Below are 16,574 nucleotides of genomic sequence, written 5' to 3'. Positions count from 1 at the left end.
ATTAATGAGACTGACAATACCCAAGTGTTTGTAAAGAGTTTGGAAGAATTGGAACTCTATTACATTGTTGAAGAGAATGAAAAATGGTAGAATCACTTTAGAAAACACAATTGGTGAACTTTACTATATGTAAATCATACCTCAGTAAAGAAGATCAAAAAACAGTATCTCAAAGTACTTCCTTTAAATTCATTTTACTTATTTAAGTACTTATTACTTATTTAAGTAAAATGAATTTAAAGGAATGAATTTGAGCAGAGCTTTCTTCTTACAGAGTTTGTGATATTTTGTTTGTTCCACTTGCCCAAATTAGAAAGAAATCACAAGCCAAATATGTAGCCAACTTCGTCAGCCAACATTTTTGAAAGAAATAAAGCACTCCAAGGGGGTCTTGTAAACCTTTTAGTTTCATTATTTCCAAAACATGTATGTCATAAATTATTCATAAAGAATTAAAAATTGTACACTTTGTGTCGGTTTTTTCACACAGCTCTAAATGTTCCTCCATACTTCAAACCATTACTCTATCTTCACTGTCATTTCATGAGATCTGGTTAATCCACCATCTTCATCCAGCCCTCCCTATCTCCCATACCCAACATACATCCCAGTTTCCTAGACACAGTATTTACCTTTGAAGATATAAAAACAAAAACAATGTGTGCTAACAACCTGAAAACTGGATCTTAAAACCAAGTTTATATCGGCTATTTTATGGTTTGTCCTCAGATCTTCCATAATTTTCAGTTTTAGTGTCACACACACACACACACACACACACACCCTTCTGTAATCAACAGTCTTTATTTGCATCCTCAGATCACAAGATTAAGCCAGTTAACAGTTTCAACCTGTGATCACCTGTAATCACATAAGTTTTGATAAGTCAAAACGTATCATTACATCGAGCTCTGACAAGACCTGACTAGACTGGGCTTAGTGGGAGGCAGAAACAGGTCCTTTGAAATTGGTCATTGCTGGATGTGACAGAGATACAGAGACACAGTAGCCCATCTATGACAAGTGTTCACTCCACAGGGTTTTAGGTGGGACTTGAGAAGTCATATCTGAAACGATGTGTACATACATCAATAGCCAAGTGGTTGTGTCAAAATTCTTGTGAAGAGAACTGGTCCCAGCTTTCAGGATAACCAGCATCTGCATAATGATGGTATTTCTAGAACCCAAAGATGTTGTTGCAAGCCATGGTCTAGTCCACCATGTGGATATAGAATACACGCAGTCTCTGCCCCTAAACACAGCTCTCCTTTCCCTATAAAACCTGAACTATATTTCTAACTCATTTTTTTCCTTATCTCCCTGAACCCCCAGCACCTATAGTCTAATGAGAAATCAAACCAATTTATATTTCTGCTATTTCATTGAAATCATCCAAATGCTGTTTTACTATTATCACAGAGATAAAGACTCAACAGACACCTTAATTCCCCCAATGACTTTAAAAAAAAAGTTCTTTTAAAACACTTGTGTGAAAGCTCAAGATCTGCCATGAATGCTACAGATGAGCTGGGGACAGTATATGGTCTGAAAGGTCTTTGCTATATACTCAGTCTTTCCAGAATTTACTTTTAAGATGATATGGTTTTTTTTCTTTAATCTCCTTTTTAAAAAAAGACTCAGCACTGTGTTTTCTGAAACACTAAGTTCCTAGAACCTAGCACATCACTCTTCCCAGTGTGTTCTCATTGACTCATTTAATGAATGAATGGACTGATAAAAAGAGCCACAATCATACTGTAATCCAGGTCACATGGCACTTTTTTTCAAAAACAAAAAACTTTTCCAAACCCTTAAGGTACTTCTTGGAACACAGAAATTTTCACAATTTTTTTAATGTCAGCTCGACCACTTGTTGGGTAACTTCCAAGAAGCAGTCTGACTTTTTCTGTGTGTGAAAGTTAAACACACAGACCTCTACAGTGAAGATTATGAGTCAAATGTCCAGGTGTTAAAATAATGCAGCTGTATTTGTGTTACCGAGTAGAAATTCTTGGCTAATACACTTTAGTAAGTCACTTAAATTATTTTCTAAAAGATGGCCTCAAAGGTCACCTTCGGTCTATCCATATGCATCATTAAATTTATGATCCTTAGTTTCTTAAAATAGCATTCCCCAGTCTACAAAAGATGCTCGTACAATTTACCTCACACAACATAATGAAGTTGTCTAAGACAACTCAGGCAACTCAGTAATTTTAAGGGGGGCTGGAGGGTTGGGAGGTAGCAGGGGCAAATCTACAATTCCATTGTATTACCAGGCAAGAAGGCAGGTCATAGGATGTTCATTTTGGTGGAAGAGAACCGGGAAGCTTGAAATCAGTTTGAACCCTGAGTTTCTTATTTTGGCTGTGGATGTCGAACAGCACTTCTGAGAGAGCATTTGTATGAAGCTGCCAAAAAGGATTAGTTTAAAAAGGAGTAACTCACCCCTTCTTTAGTCTACCTTCTCCCCATTTCCTGCCCCCCTCTCAATCCCCATGGGATAGGCCAGCGGCTTTTTTTCCTTACTACAAAAACCATCTGACGAAAAGAACCTCTGGTAGTGGAAAGAGGTACACCCCCTCCTAGGCTCGGACGCAATTTTCCACAACTCCAGAGTTATGAAATGTGAGATAGCTCAACACAGGGAAAGCTGGCATCTGACCCTCTGATTGCTTCTCCAGTGCTTCAGAATCAAGGAATCAGAGAGCCAGAGTGAATCTTAATGGAAGGGAAACTTCGCTCTCAGGAGGGAAAAGGAAAGAAACTTGCTTTCTTTTAAACAGCAACCGACTCAGGGCCTTTCCTCAGATTTGGAGACTTTAAGAAAAGGAAGACCATCCCTTTAAAATCTCAAGCCAAAGACAGCCCAAAGACAAAATATTGTTTGTTTTATAGCTGGCAAAAATACATGCCCTATAGCCAGTTCCTGCCAGGCACCCTACTGAAACTCAGAACAAATAAATTGGTACCAGGGACAACTGGATTCAAACGATTTTCCAGACCAGAGGTTATTACATGAGATATCTGTTTTGGGAAAACTCAGATCCATACTCTCTCAATTTTCTCTTTCCTTTCCCCGTCTCTACTACTAAATGCTTTTCAATGAATCAAGTAATGAATACATAAATAAAAGCAAGTTTTAATACTAACTAATACAACCTAAGACTATCAGACTATGAAACTATCAGACTACCAAAGTTGATCATCATGACTGAGACCAGCTTTTACGAGGCATGTTTTTTTTCTCTTTGTGTATATTCAGCTAGGTTACATTTCACGTTCTCCTTGCAAGGCGCAGCCTGCAAAGTAAGACTGCGTGTGACTCGGGCTACTTCCCAGCCTGGTTCAGGAAACTTCCCAGGTATATGTGTGTGCATGTACGTGTTCCTTCTTCCTCTGATTGGAGACCACCTCAGAGCAAAGCTGAAGCTGCATGTATGCCAAAAACAGTTTCAGGGATGCCTGGGTGGCTCAGTGGGTTAAGAGTCCTCGGATCAAGCCCTGCATCGGGCTCTCTGCTTAGGAGGTAGTCTGCTTCCCCCTCTCCTCTGCCTGCTCTCTGCCTACTTGTGATCTCTGTCAAATAAATAAATAAAATCTTAAACAAAAAAAAAAAAAAAAAAAAAACCTCAATCTGTACTCTCAAAATGGCAAAGGAAGAGAAAGAATTCTAGAAATAATTATATTCCAGGGTAAACCAAAACCCAGCTGAAAGTTCTAGTTACTGGCTAAACGTAGAAGGGAAATGCAATTATAAAATCATCTCTGGGGGCACCTCAGTGGCTCAGTGGGTTAAAGCCTCTGCCTTCAGCTCAGGTCATGATCCCGGAGTCCTGGGATCGAGCCCCGCATGGGGCTCGCTGCTTGGCAGGGAGCCTGCTTCCTCCTCTCTCTCTGCCTGCCTCTCTTCCTATTTGTGATCTCTGTCTGTCAAATAAATAAATCTTTTTAAAAAAAAAATCATCTCTATGCAACTCCTCCAGAAACTGATTCAGCAGAAGGTGATCAATTGGTTTTAAACCCACCAGACACAAGGCTGGTAAAGTAATGAGACAAACAGTGCCAAAGGAACGTGCCATGGATCCCTTTGGCTTAAGGGGAAAACACAATTACACTCTGACCAATGTTATCTAATAGTTAGACATCAGACAGCACATGTTTCCTGTGATATTCTAGAAAAAGATATTCAACATCAATCTATTGTGCTTTTACATCTAATTTCTAGTTATCAAAAAATTCAGGAGAGTTCAGACATCTCTAGGAAACAATTGGGTAAATGCAGAAAACAAAACACTTTTGCAGCACAGCCTGCCTAGTTTCCTCACTATATAAGCATCATGAATAAAAAAGTCTGTTCTAGATTCAAGGAGAATTAAAAAACCTAATAGCCAGATGCAATGTGTGATTGATACTGGACTAGATTCTCATGTGAACAAACCAGGTGGAAAAAACATTCTAGAAAATTAGGAAATATGAACAGGGCAATAGATGGTATAAAGGAATTATTATTCATATTAATTGTGATGACTTTATTGGCTATAAGAGAAACTCTTTTTTATAAGATACATACTGAATTTTATAACAAGATAAAACTACAAAATACCAAACAAAAAAATCGGACTAATCCAGAGCCAAAAGAAAGATTACATAGAGGAGGAAGACCACGTATTAAAATGATAAAAGACAACTAAGTGTTTGGAAGAGAACTTTAAAAGAATTACACAGATCATAAAACCTAGTGATGATTTAAAATTAGATAGCATTTCAACATACCAGTTAGGGAAATATGGTAAAAATTCAAACAATTTTAAGGTCAAACAATATTCAATGTAGTAAAAATATCAGCTCGGCAGAGGACTGAATAAGGGGAAGGGGGTAGAGGAATGCCTGTCTGCTAACCCAACAGCTGGGAAAGCCACAATAAAGTTTGTGTGGCTAAATGTAGAATCAAAGCCTGGAACTTGAGGATGGGGACTGAGGGCCGATGAAGTCTGGAGTCTGGAAGCAAGGGTAGAGGCAGTAGAACAAGGAGAAGGCTCCTGCTACATCATTATCCTTCCCTTACTTCCTCCCCGCCTTCTCTACAATCCTCAAGTAACTACCACTCAGCCACCAACACGACAATCAGCTATCAACTGGTTTTGCCCAGAGCTGCGACTCCTTTTTGTTACCCCTCACTCGGAAGACAAGCCCTTACCATCTAGAATCTGGAGGTCCGCAATATCTACTAATATTTGGCTACCTGGAAGCGTAGAGCTCTAGCTGGCTTACAACAAGAACCTTTTTTTTTTTTTTTTTTAAAGGAAGGAAAAAACCCTCAGCAATATGTTGCTCTTTAATTTTTCAGGATATTTTTTTCCAGCCACAAATGGGCTTAACTACACATACCGGTTATCCAGTAAGTAACTTTCTTGTCTTCTGAAAGAAATAGTATTGGGAAATATAAGCAAAGGGTTTAAGAAATAATTGTATTCTTAATGATTAAATACATTCAAACAACACAGGTCAGTTGTGTTGAAAAAGACAAGAAAGCAACTCTCCCGGGCACGGAGTATCTCCATGCCACTGGCCTGACTCCGCTTGGGCTGAGTGACAGCAGGGGCCTTCCCTTTCCTGATCAGGCTGCCCGCCAAGCCTTGAGGGCTGAAATCCAACCTCCCTGAACTGCTTAACACAGGAAGCTGACTCTAAGTGGGTATAATTTCCTGCCACCTCTTCACTCTCACCTTTGTTTTTATTGTTTTTAACCTCCTCCTTCTCCCATATCATTCCATGCAAGTAAAGTAAGGGGGAGACCCCAATCTCTCCTCAAAGCTATAATGCAACACAACCACCAGCCATTAGAGGGCAAGGTCAAGCCATGCCGAATCACACCCCCTCCCCCAAATCAGAGATTGCCCCATTATGCAGGCAAAGCTACAGGCCAACTTTTCTAACCAAACTCAGGTGTGGCACCAGTAACATTTCGGGACAGGATTACACATTCATGGAGTCTCCACCCATCACCATTAATCATCTAAAATGTCCAGAATTCTTGACTAACCACTTCTACTTAATCACTAAGCAGACACACATTTAGGAACTGGTAAGTCCTTCTCCTCCAGGAAAATCCCCTGTGAAGTCACAGGATGAAGAAGGCTTTTGGAAAGAGCTACTTACCTAATTGCAAGTTTCACTTCCACAAACCGATTCCCGGTCCCTAGTGTAACAGGAACTAATTCCAAGGACTGGTGATTGGTTGGAAATTGGTGCTCGTGTCTCACTAAATAGCCCAGGAGGCCTTGGTGTGGGCTTGTCATCAATGAACTTAAACCTCAATTTCATCACTGATTAGTGAACAGGTGGGAAAGGCAAAAGGTCTTTCACTTTACTTCATATGCTCCAATAAAGATAGATAGATAGATAGATAGATAGGACATATGCTAATTTTTCCAGTAGAAAAACAAAAAGAGGGGAGCCTGAGTGGCTCAGTCCATGAAGCATCTGCCTTGGGTGGGTCATGATCCCAGGGTCCTCAAATCAAGTCCCACCTTGGGCTCCTTGCTCAGCAGGGAGCCTGCTTCTCCCTCTGCCAGCCACTCCCCCTGGCTTGTGCTCTCTCACTCCCTGTCAGATAAAATCCTTAAAAAAAGGAAAAAGAAAAAGAGAAAGAGAATGGCTTGAAAGAAATGCACCCCTTCTAATAACTTCTCCAGACACAGTGATCTGAAAGTTCATCTGAAATTCTAAAGTTCCTGAAATGCAGCCTTTACCCTAAGTTTATGGAAAGCAGCCAGGACCCCAAAGCCAAAAGAATGCAGCCCAGGGTCTGCATAGAGGGAGCACTGAAAATTCAGGTGCCCACTGGAATTTAGCATCCACTGAAAGAACCCCAATAGCTACCCAGCTTCTGGGTTTTCATCTGTAGTTGTCAGAGCAACCTAACATTTCCAGCTTTTTATTCTCATATGGTCACCTCATTCTATTAAAAACCTGCCTCAGTGCCCCACAGAGCCTTCAAATTGAAGTCCAGTTACTCCAATAAACAAGTTCTCTGGAAGGCACCTCACACTGCCCAAAACCCAGCAAGGAAGCCGCTCCTCCTGTGGCTTCTGTAGCCCCACCTGGACCGGAGTCAGCTCTCCCAGGTTACTTTAACTACTGAGATACGCTAGCAGCTCAGGTCAACTTTAGATACATGCAGTCACCTACAAAAGGACTAAGGGACATCATCGGAATCGTTACTCCAGAAAGTCTTTGGATTTAAGCTCTTTAAAAAATGTTTATTTTTCCCCTAGAATTAGCCAAAGAACTGGCTAATTGACCGTGGGTAGGTGGAGACAGAGCCTCATTGCAGAAGAGCCCATCTAGACAACTCTGAATCTACAGCAGGCATCCTTCCCACCTTAAAGGAGCTCCCAGGATTGAGTGGTGATCTTTAGTTTCACTTATCACAAGCAAATTACACCAACAAGCAGAGGAAGGTGCAAAGGATAAAGAAACTGCAAAGCTACGGGATGCCTGGGTGGCACACTCGGCTGAGCGGCCGACTCTTGGCTTCAGCTGGGGTCATGATCTCAGGGTTGTGAGATCAAGCCTAGCGTTGGGCTCCAAGCTGAGTGTAGCATCTGCTTGAGTTTCTCTCTCCCTCTGCCCCTCATGCTCATCCTTTTGCTCTCTCCAAAATAATTTTTAAAAATCTAAAAAAGAAAGAAACAGCAAACCTCTACTTCAAGACCACCTCTTGCCTTCTCTCTTCTGCCTCCTCTTCCTTCTCCACTTTCTCCTGAACACAGCATTCAGTCCTTCTTTCTCTCTCTCAACAGACTTTCGGTGAGCACTGCTTAGGTTTCAGGCACTAAGCTTGGTACTGGGGCTACACAAATGAGGCAAGGCCCGTGCCCTTGGGTAACTCACTCGAGTTGGGGGAATATATTTCAATACTTGTAAAACAAATTGACAGCTTAACCATATTAAAGTATAAGAAGGCTGACAAATTGTATCCAACTTAGTTGTCTTTCCTAGGCTACACCATGATGAACTGTCTTATTTGGATCCTCCATCTTTGTGTCTTTAGAGAAAAACATTATGTTCAACGCACCAATCTGCGCGATGCCCACAGCATAGAGAAAATCTGTTAAGGGGGCGCCTGGGTGGCTCAGTGGATTAAGCCGCTGCCTTAGGCTCAGGTCATGATCTCAGGGTCCTGGGATCGAGTCCCACATCGGGCTCTCTGCTCAGCGGGGAGCCTGCTTCCCTTCCTCTCTCTCTCTCTGCCTGCTTCTCTGTCTACTTGTGATCTCTCTCTCTCTGTCAAATAAATAAATAAATAAAATCTTTTAAAAAAGAAAATCTGTTAAGTCTTCAGTACAAAAATAATTTTGGTCACCAGTAATCCCAACATATTATTTTATGTTCAACCTGTTCACAAAGGTAATTGGTGAACGTTTAGGACTTCTTACAAGATTGTTTTTAAGTGAGGAGATCAGCATGTAGGGAAAACATGATCAGCAAAGACGAGATGAAGTCATGGTTGAGGCCGGGAAACCAAACACATGCCCCTTAGGTGCTGTGTACTCGGTAAGGGCAGACCACAAATGTGGCTCTGAGAAGTCTAGCAGCAAAGGAAAAAAAGAAGAAACATGACCAGGTCTGTGATTCATACTGTCCACATGACAATTTTTCACTGGAACTGAAACCTGAAATAATTTCTCCAGAAGGCCTCCAATATTCTTGATCACATACTTCTTTTGAAATTAAATTTCTGTAATATTCCCATTTCACTTTGTGCACCTTGAGGGCTTTGCCTATACTATGTATCTTATGGTAATAACGTATCTGCATTATTGCTTAAAAAGAAAATTAGTATTTGGATTCCATATAGGTTTGGGCACAAAGCATCAGGACCAGGGAGTGTCTTATGTGTCAGAAATCAATGACAACACATCACCGTCATTGTTTTAAGACTTCACAAATAAGATACAAGGTTTGCCTTGGTATTTTCCTGGATTGAAAAATCTATAGACGTGGCTTGGGCCACCTGGGTGGACAGTCGTTTGAGTGTCTGCCTTCGGCCCTCAGCTCATGATCCCAGGGTCCTGGGACTGAGCCCCACATCAGGCTCCCTGCTCAGCGGACAGTCTTACTTCCCCCACTTCCTATGCCCCTCTCCCCCACTTGCGCTCTCATGCTCTCTCTCAAATAAAATCCAGTGGGAGGGAGGGAGGGAGGGAGAAAATATATAGTGATGGCTTTTTCTGACAGCATCATACAACATGCATTCAAACCATCAAGTATATTTAGGTAAAATATAATGATGGATTCAGTATAGTAAATTTCCTTGAATCTTTTGAGGACAAGTTGATGATAAAATAATGGTACCAATATTTAATATCTAGTAGCCATTTGTATGTCTCCTTTGGAGAAGTATCTGTTCATGTCTTCGGCCCATTTCTTCACTGGATCATCCATTTTTGGGTGTTGAGTTTGATAAGTTCTTTATAGATCTTGGATATCAGCCCTTTATCTGTAATATCACTTGCAAATATCTTCTACCATTCCATGGCCTAACTGAACACAATAATAAAAAACAAGAAATAACAAAAAATAAATATTTAATATCTGGGCCCCTAAGGAGCAGCAGAAGCAGTCACATCACTTATGAAACACCTACTATATGTTAGTCATGATCTTTACATAATATTGCCTCCAATCCTCAAAATAATTTTAAAATGTTATAGTTTTACTTTGGTTTTTTGTTTGTTTGTTTGCTTTAAGTAGGCTCCACACCCAATGTGGGGCTTGAACTTAGGACCCTGAGATTATGAGTCGCATGCTCTACCACTGAGCCAGCCAGGCATCCCTTTAAAATGTTCGTATTAACTACATTTTACAGCTGAGGAAAAAAATGAAGATTATGTAGCAAATACTTTATTTTTTAATTTTATATTGTAAGTTTTCAAAAATATACAAAAGTTGAGAGCATACTATAATAGACCCCAACATATCCCACTGGCAAGGTTCAACAATCATCAAGATTCTCCAAAATTCCTTTATCTATTCTTTATTTTCCTTTGATGAAGTATTTTACAGCCAAATTCCAGTCATAGTCTATCCCTATGTCAGTACACATTGCTTTAAAAATAAAGACAGATTCTAATGAGGTACTATATGTTGGCTAATTGAGCATAAAAATAATAATAAAATAAATTTTTTAAAAAGGATTCTTATACAACTACAATGCCAAAAACCAAACCCAACAAAGTCAGTAATTCCTTAGAATCATCTGCTAATTTCAATTTCTCCAGTTTTCTGAAAAAAAGTCTTTTTATAGTTTGTTCATATTGGGATCCAAAAAGATCCATACAAACACTGTTACCTCTCTTAAATTCTCCCCTCTTTTTAACCTATCTCTGGTTGTTGCAAAAGCAGTTTTGAGCTATAACTCCTATGCCACAAAATTCACATTCTTAGAGAGGTATACAATTTTATTTTATTCACAAGGCTATGCAACTATCACCACTCTTTAACTCCCAGCACTAAGTTATCTGATGTAATTTCCATCAGGCTAAAACAAAGCAAAGACCATGCATACACATTAACAGTCATTCCCCCACTCCCCCCAGTTCACAGCAACCACTAATCTACTTTCTTAATGGATTTTCCTATTTGGGATATTGCATATAATTGGAATTTTAAAAGCAAATACATTTTGAGAAGCTATCAAGTTAGGTACCATAGACAGATATAGGTTAGGTGCCAAATACATGACGTGGTCCATGTAGATAAGAAGATGAACATTCCATCAATAAGTGCTAATATGTTATACTTACCATATGAATAGTAGACTATGAATACTTCAGCTCACAGCTTTTTACATTTCCTCCCACAAATACACAGGTAAGAAATGGTATTTATGTGTGTGACACACCAATGGGTCTCCCATATGTGAAAAAAGTCCAGTTTTCTGCTGGCTATAGTTCTCGAACTGACTACTGGTTCATCAAACATGGCAGTTCACCACAGTGATAATGCAGGCAGATGAGGCTTAGTGCCTAAGATACAGCTCCCGGCCTTCTTCTCCCTCTCAGGAAAGCCTATCAGACTGCAAGCCAGAGAAACAGAGACAACCTGTATCTTCTGTTTGTTTCTAGTAGCGCATTTCCACACTTGAGCCTTTGGTGGGGGAGAGAGCCAAGAGCAGTGTGTAAGCATCCAGCTCCCAGCATGGGCCTGTTTTCCGCCATTACACTATATAGGCCACTTAACCACTGAACAGCTCTGTCATCTTCACAATGACTTTCTCCATGTGTCCAATGGGGATATGAACACAAGGGACTGTTTTGAAAATTCAACATGAAGTTCTTATTAAGGAAATCTACTTAGTATGGTAATAGTGATTATTTGTCACTCTTATTAACAAATCACCCAAGGATACCTTGGAACTGACGGAGCTCCAGCCTGGAGCTTTCGACATGTGTTGAAGTAACTACCTGCCAGAAAGGAACAGATAAGTAGCTAAATTCTCCATGTGGTGGTACATTATCATTTAAGGGCAATAATAAGCTGAACTTCGGATCTGAAAGTCAGAAACATAATTAGATGATTGTTCCTCTCCCAACCCCAAGATCCGCTCGACCTAACATCAACCCTATGAAGACACTGTTGGGTTGAGAGGAGAATACATCTGTTAGAAATCCTCCATCAGCAGCAATCTGCCTTTTCTGGCTACTAGAGAGGCAAAAATTAACAACTCAATAAAGCTAGAAAGGAGCAGAGCAGCCTGATTGCCCGTGAATCCCACAGGTCTGAGGGAGAAGGTTCAGCTCTTCCTCACCAGGCTAACAAAATGGCCACCAAAGCTGCTTTCCTCTGCCTGCATTACTGTCATAACCTGTCATACCAGAATTTTGGCCCCCGTTGGACCTCCCTCATTTGTGCAGTTACCTTTCCTTTATATTAATTATCCCTATCATCTTCTTTCATCATAACTATAAAATCATTTTTCCTCACAATAATAGGTTTAGACAATACTCATGAAAAATTAACTCCCGAGGAAGGAGAGTCTAGGTGTCAGCAAAATTTTTACTCTTTCGCATCATGGTCATATAAGCAATAAGCTTCCTCTTCAGTTTCTATCTATTCTTGACACTCAAATATAGCATGAGAAGGAGGGGAGGGTTTTTGCCATCGTTTCATCACTGAGTTCAGGAGCTAAGGAGAGACCATACTCAATGAATGCTTTAGTAACTCCATGTCAACTGTGGGCATTTATTTCTTAGGGTAATAGCTCGACCTGTGGGCAATAAAAAAATCCCTCTAGTTTCTCTGATAGAGGGATTTTTTTATTGCCCACAGGTCGATAGGGATTTTTTTTTATTGCCCACACTGTCCCCACAGAAGGAGCCCAAGGGAGCTGTGTTTGGAGGAATTCGAACACTCCCCAGAAATGCTCCTCCAGAAATGGTGGGTGGCGGGGGAGACACAAGCACCCTGAAGTTCATGGCCCAACATGCAATGCTAACATACAGAGCCCATTAGCTACAGACTGACCCTAAAATGACAGCAACAAGCCCATACCAATCTGCGGCAAAGTGCCAAAGAAATGACTATCAGTACAATGGAATACTACATACCATTTGAAAGAACAGGTGGAAATGACCAATGTACCTAGACGCAGACAGAGGGTGTGTACGTCCATGTATTTTGATTTTTTAAGACAAACTTTTTTGTAAGACAACAACATTTTAAAAGCTGAAAGCCAATACTTGGAAGTCTTACCAGTGGACCTCTAAGGTGGAGAATGTGAAGAGCAGACAGAACCAAACTGTGGAATTTCACTTTTACTTTATATCTTTCTGAAGAATCGGAGTTTGTTATGAGTCAATGATAAAACAAAAACATCTGGGGATGCCTGGGTGGCTTAGTCGGTTCAGGGTCTGCCTTCAACTCAGGTCATGATCCCAAGGTACTGGGATCGAGTCCCGCCTCAGGCTCCCTGATCAGCAGGAAGCCTGCTTCTCCCTCTGCCTGCTCGCCTGCTGCTCCCCCTGCTTATGCTCTCTCTCTGACAAATAAATAAATAAAATCTTTAAAAAAAAAAAAAAAGAAAGAAAGAAAGAAAAGAAAAGAAAGCATCTGAAGACTTGCTAAAATCTGAAATAATTCATCAGCCCAAGTGATGTTTCTTTATAAACAATTCACCTTCCTCCAGGAATTACAATAAACATGGATAGGAAACCCAATTAAACTAGAGGACCCGCATTATTCAAGAGCATAAACTGCTACGTAAATTAGAAAAACAGGGGTCCCTAAGTGGCTCAGTCGGCTAAGCTAAGCGTCCGACTATTGATTACAGCTCAAGTCATGATCGCAGGGTCATGGGATCGAGCCCCATGCCAGGCTCCATCCTGGGCACAGAACCTGCATAGGATTCTTTCTCTCCCTCTCCCTCAGCCCTCCCTGACCCCAAACTCTCTCAAAAAAAACAAAAACAAAAAAAGCAGATATGAATTTGGTTTGCCCATCTGACCAGATTTCCCAGAAGATCTAATAACTAAATGCTTGAAAATAAAGGAGAGAATTAAAATAATGCACACAAAAAAGAAGTCACTTTCTAGCTTTACCTTTGGTCCTAAGAAACAGGAAGGCAAAGAGTCACAAAACAGAAACCCATGCATAGGTATCCTGGAAAAAGTCTACTATATTTAGGGAGGAAATCTGATTCTCTCTGTTCATTATTTCTTGATAAAGCATCACAGTGTCTTACCTGATCACAAATCAGTTCCCACTTTTTCTCATTATCATACTGTCGCAGTAACCTGGCTTTGTCCGGGGGTAGGTTCATAGCATTCTGTAAAATGAAAAGGAAAGAGATATGTCACATTCCACAACAGGCTGCTAATGGGGAGCTAACTCACAGGCAGACCAAAGAATACTACAGTGGTTCTTTTAGGACTTCTTTCCAATTCCTAGCATCTAAGTAAACCCAAATGCCCTACAGAAGTCACTTAAACATCAAATCAGTTTAACGGGGTTAGAGAAGCTCTGAAGTCTTACGCCGGGACATCTAAGGTGGGTCTGCTTTGAACTATCAGACTTGCATTTCACCAAAGGTAATGCACTATTTTTTCATTGAAGAGCAGGCTCCCGTTCTACTCAGTTGAGAGCACATAGCCCCAATTTCTCTTTAAAGTACTACAGCCCCACCAGGCACAGAACACAAAACACCAAAGGAAAACCCAATAACCAGAACTTCTGAGAGACAACATCAGTGTTTACTTTGACAAATAATTTTAAGTAAAAGAACACCTTAGAAAAAAATTTTTTTAATTAAAAAAAAAAGAAAAAGAAAAGAGTGGAAGTAGTCTTAGTCACCTCTGTGGAGATGAAAAGTACTCCTTCAGGAAATACATTAACATTTAGCACCATAATTCTCAGTTTAGCTATATCGTTTATGAAGATGGGTTTGCAGTAAGAAGTAGACCATGAGCTCAAGGAAATGTCTAGACATCCAAACTCCTATAAACCTCTGTCAATATGGCACACCTACCGTAGTATTGTTCATGGATCTGCGCCCACGTACATTTGCATGTTTTTAGCCCATTGTCCCAAATGACCAATTATATACATTTTTTCAAGATACTTGGCTTGGGTGTGAGGTGAGATCTTTGGCCACAGAACAGGGCAGAGTGAAAGAGCCCCAGAAGGAATTTGTAGGCATTCCCTTGGCCTCCCTAAAGTTTCCATGCTCTAAACTGAGCTAAGGGGTCAATGTCTATTAACTGCACTATCTACCTTGTATCAATGCTCTAAATCATAGCTATCCCTAAATAAACTACAAAGATTCTTACCTGGGTCAATATTTGGGTAGACAAAACCAAAGGTCTTTGACTATTAATGCTAGAGCCCCTAGCTCTCCAAAAGATATGGCCTGTAGAGAAGCAATTCTATTGGCCACAATTACTATCTCATATCATCCAGTGAAATAAATTTAATGGAGGCAAGGATGGGTGAGCTATTCTAACTTAATGGCAGAGAATTAACATTTGATAGATATAATTCAAGCATCTCCCTTTAAACTCGATTTAGCATCCAGAGTGGTATGCCCTAAGGAGGCGGTGGTCACAGACCACCTACTAATTTGAACCTAATCCATTTGAATCTAACAACCTGCCTTCAGAATATTAAAATTTTTAATTGCCTCCAAAGCTGATAATATAAGCAGAACAGCACTGGATTCCAGAGCTTTCAATGATATTGCCGAGGTTCCTCAAAATATCTAAAATGGGGGAAATATCTAAATATCTAATGTGACTTATCTCCATAGAGTATCTACTTGAACTAGAAAGAAAAATAACTACTTGCATTTATTTGTAATTACAATTTTACAATGTTAAACAACCACCCCTGGGATAAGGCAAAAAGGAGAATTCTGCAGCTATCTTTCTGAGGGAAACCAATGTTATTGACCATTAAATAACCAGTCCATCACTGCTTATTTGTACCCTAGAGATGGATTATTTCCTCCTAAACTGATTTTGACCTCCATGTTAATGCTCTTGGGTGTGATTATGCATTAAATAAAAACAGTAAGATTATGAGGTAAGTTAAATGAGTTTTTCTGAGTCCTTATTAATCACTTGAGATATAAAGGGAATAAGAAAAAAGAAAGCCTGAACTCTTCTAAGGTGTCAAGCACTGTATGAAGCACTTCACATAATCTCACATAAATCTTTGTAATAACGTTCATGAGATGTAATTTTCCTCAATTTATGTAGGGGAAAGGAGGCCTGGGAGAACTTGGTTAACTGACTCAAAGTTGGACAGCTTTCCAGGAACAGAACACAATCTAAACTTCATCTGTGAGGGTCCCCAAAACAAACACTAAAAATTCCACCCCCTTCTTTGGGGGGTGGAGGTGCGAGGCAAAATGGCAGTAACTGACTTTCTGTGAGTATCTCCTAGGCATTTGTGTGGAATCAGTCTACAAACACTCCTGCAGGAGTTAGATGCAGGCCCTGTTACTGCCGTTCCACCTAGATCAACTTTTACTTTTAAGAAGCAGTATTTCATTCAACAACTATGAACTGCCACCTCTGCACAAGCTGTGCTCAACACAGCACAGCGGGGAACCAAAGAGATAGGGTCCCGCCCCAGCATCTCATCATGGTGGGGCAGATGCAAGTGAAATGAGCTCATTTCAACTCTGCTAATTCTTGATAGAGATGATCAGAGGGCAACTTTTGAATGGACAATCTAGAAAGACCCTTTAGGAAAAAGTAACAAGGAGAGCACTGAAAATGAGAAGGACTGAACCAGGGCAAGAGTGGAAAACAGCATACTGAGGAGAGGAAACAGCGAAAAGATGCCAAGTCAGGAAACAGCTCAGCAAATCAAAAACCCAAAAGACAGTCATCCTGGGTGCAGAGAAAGTAAAAGAGAGGGAATGAGGGAAAGATCAAGCTGGAGAGCTAAGTTAAGGCTGTATCACGCCCGGCCATGTAGGCCAGGGTAAACACCTTTTATCGTTCCCTACAATGTAACAGCAGGCCATTGAAGTCTCCGTCGGCACAAGATGACAAAATCAAATT

General features: G+C 40.4%; 1 protein-coding gene across 4 annotated transcripts in view; it reads right to left on the bottom strand.

Annotated features, from left to right (window-relative positions):
• The window catches only part of FMNL2 (formin like 2), a 324,964-nt gene that overhangs the window by 127,197 nt on the left and 181,193 nt on the right, over positions 1–16,574 (bottom strand). For all 4 annotated transcript variants that reach the window (XM_044242069.1, XM_044242072.1, XM_044242070.1 and 1 more), the window contains exon 2: positions 13,751–13,834. In XM_044242069.1, coding sequence (XP_044098004.1) covers positions 13,751–13,834 — 84 coding nt within the window. The remainder of the gene's footprint in view (positions 1–13,750; positions 13,835–16,574) is intronic.

The sequence above is a fragment of the Neovison vison genome, chromosome 3 (assembly GCF_020171115.1).
Source record: "Neovison vison isolate M4711 chromosome 3, ASM_NN_V1, whole genome shotgun sequence".
Taxonomy (NCBI): domain Eukaryota; kingdom Metazoa; phylum Chordata; class Mammalia; order Carnivora; family Mustelidae; genus Neogale; species Neogale vison.
The sequence above is the reverse complement of the archived record's forward strand: the minus strand, read 5'-3'. Positions and strand labels throughout refer to the sequence as shown.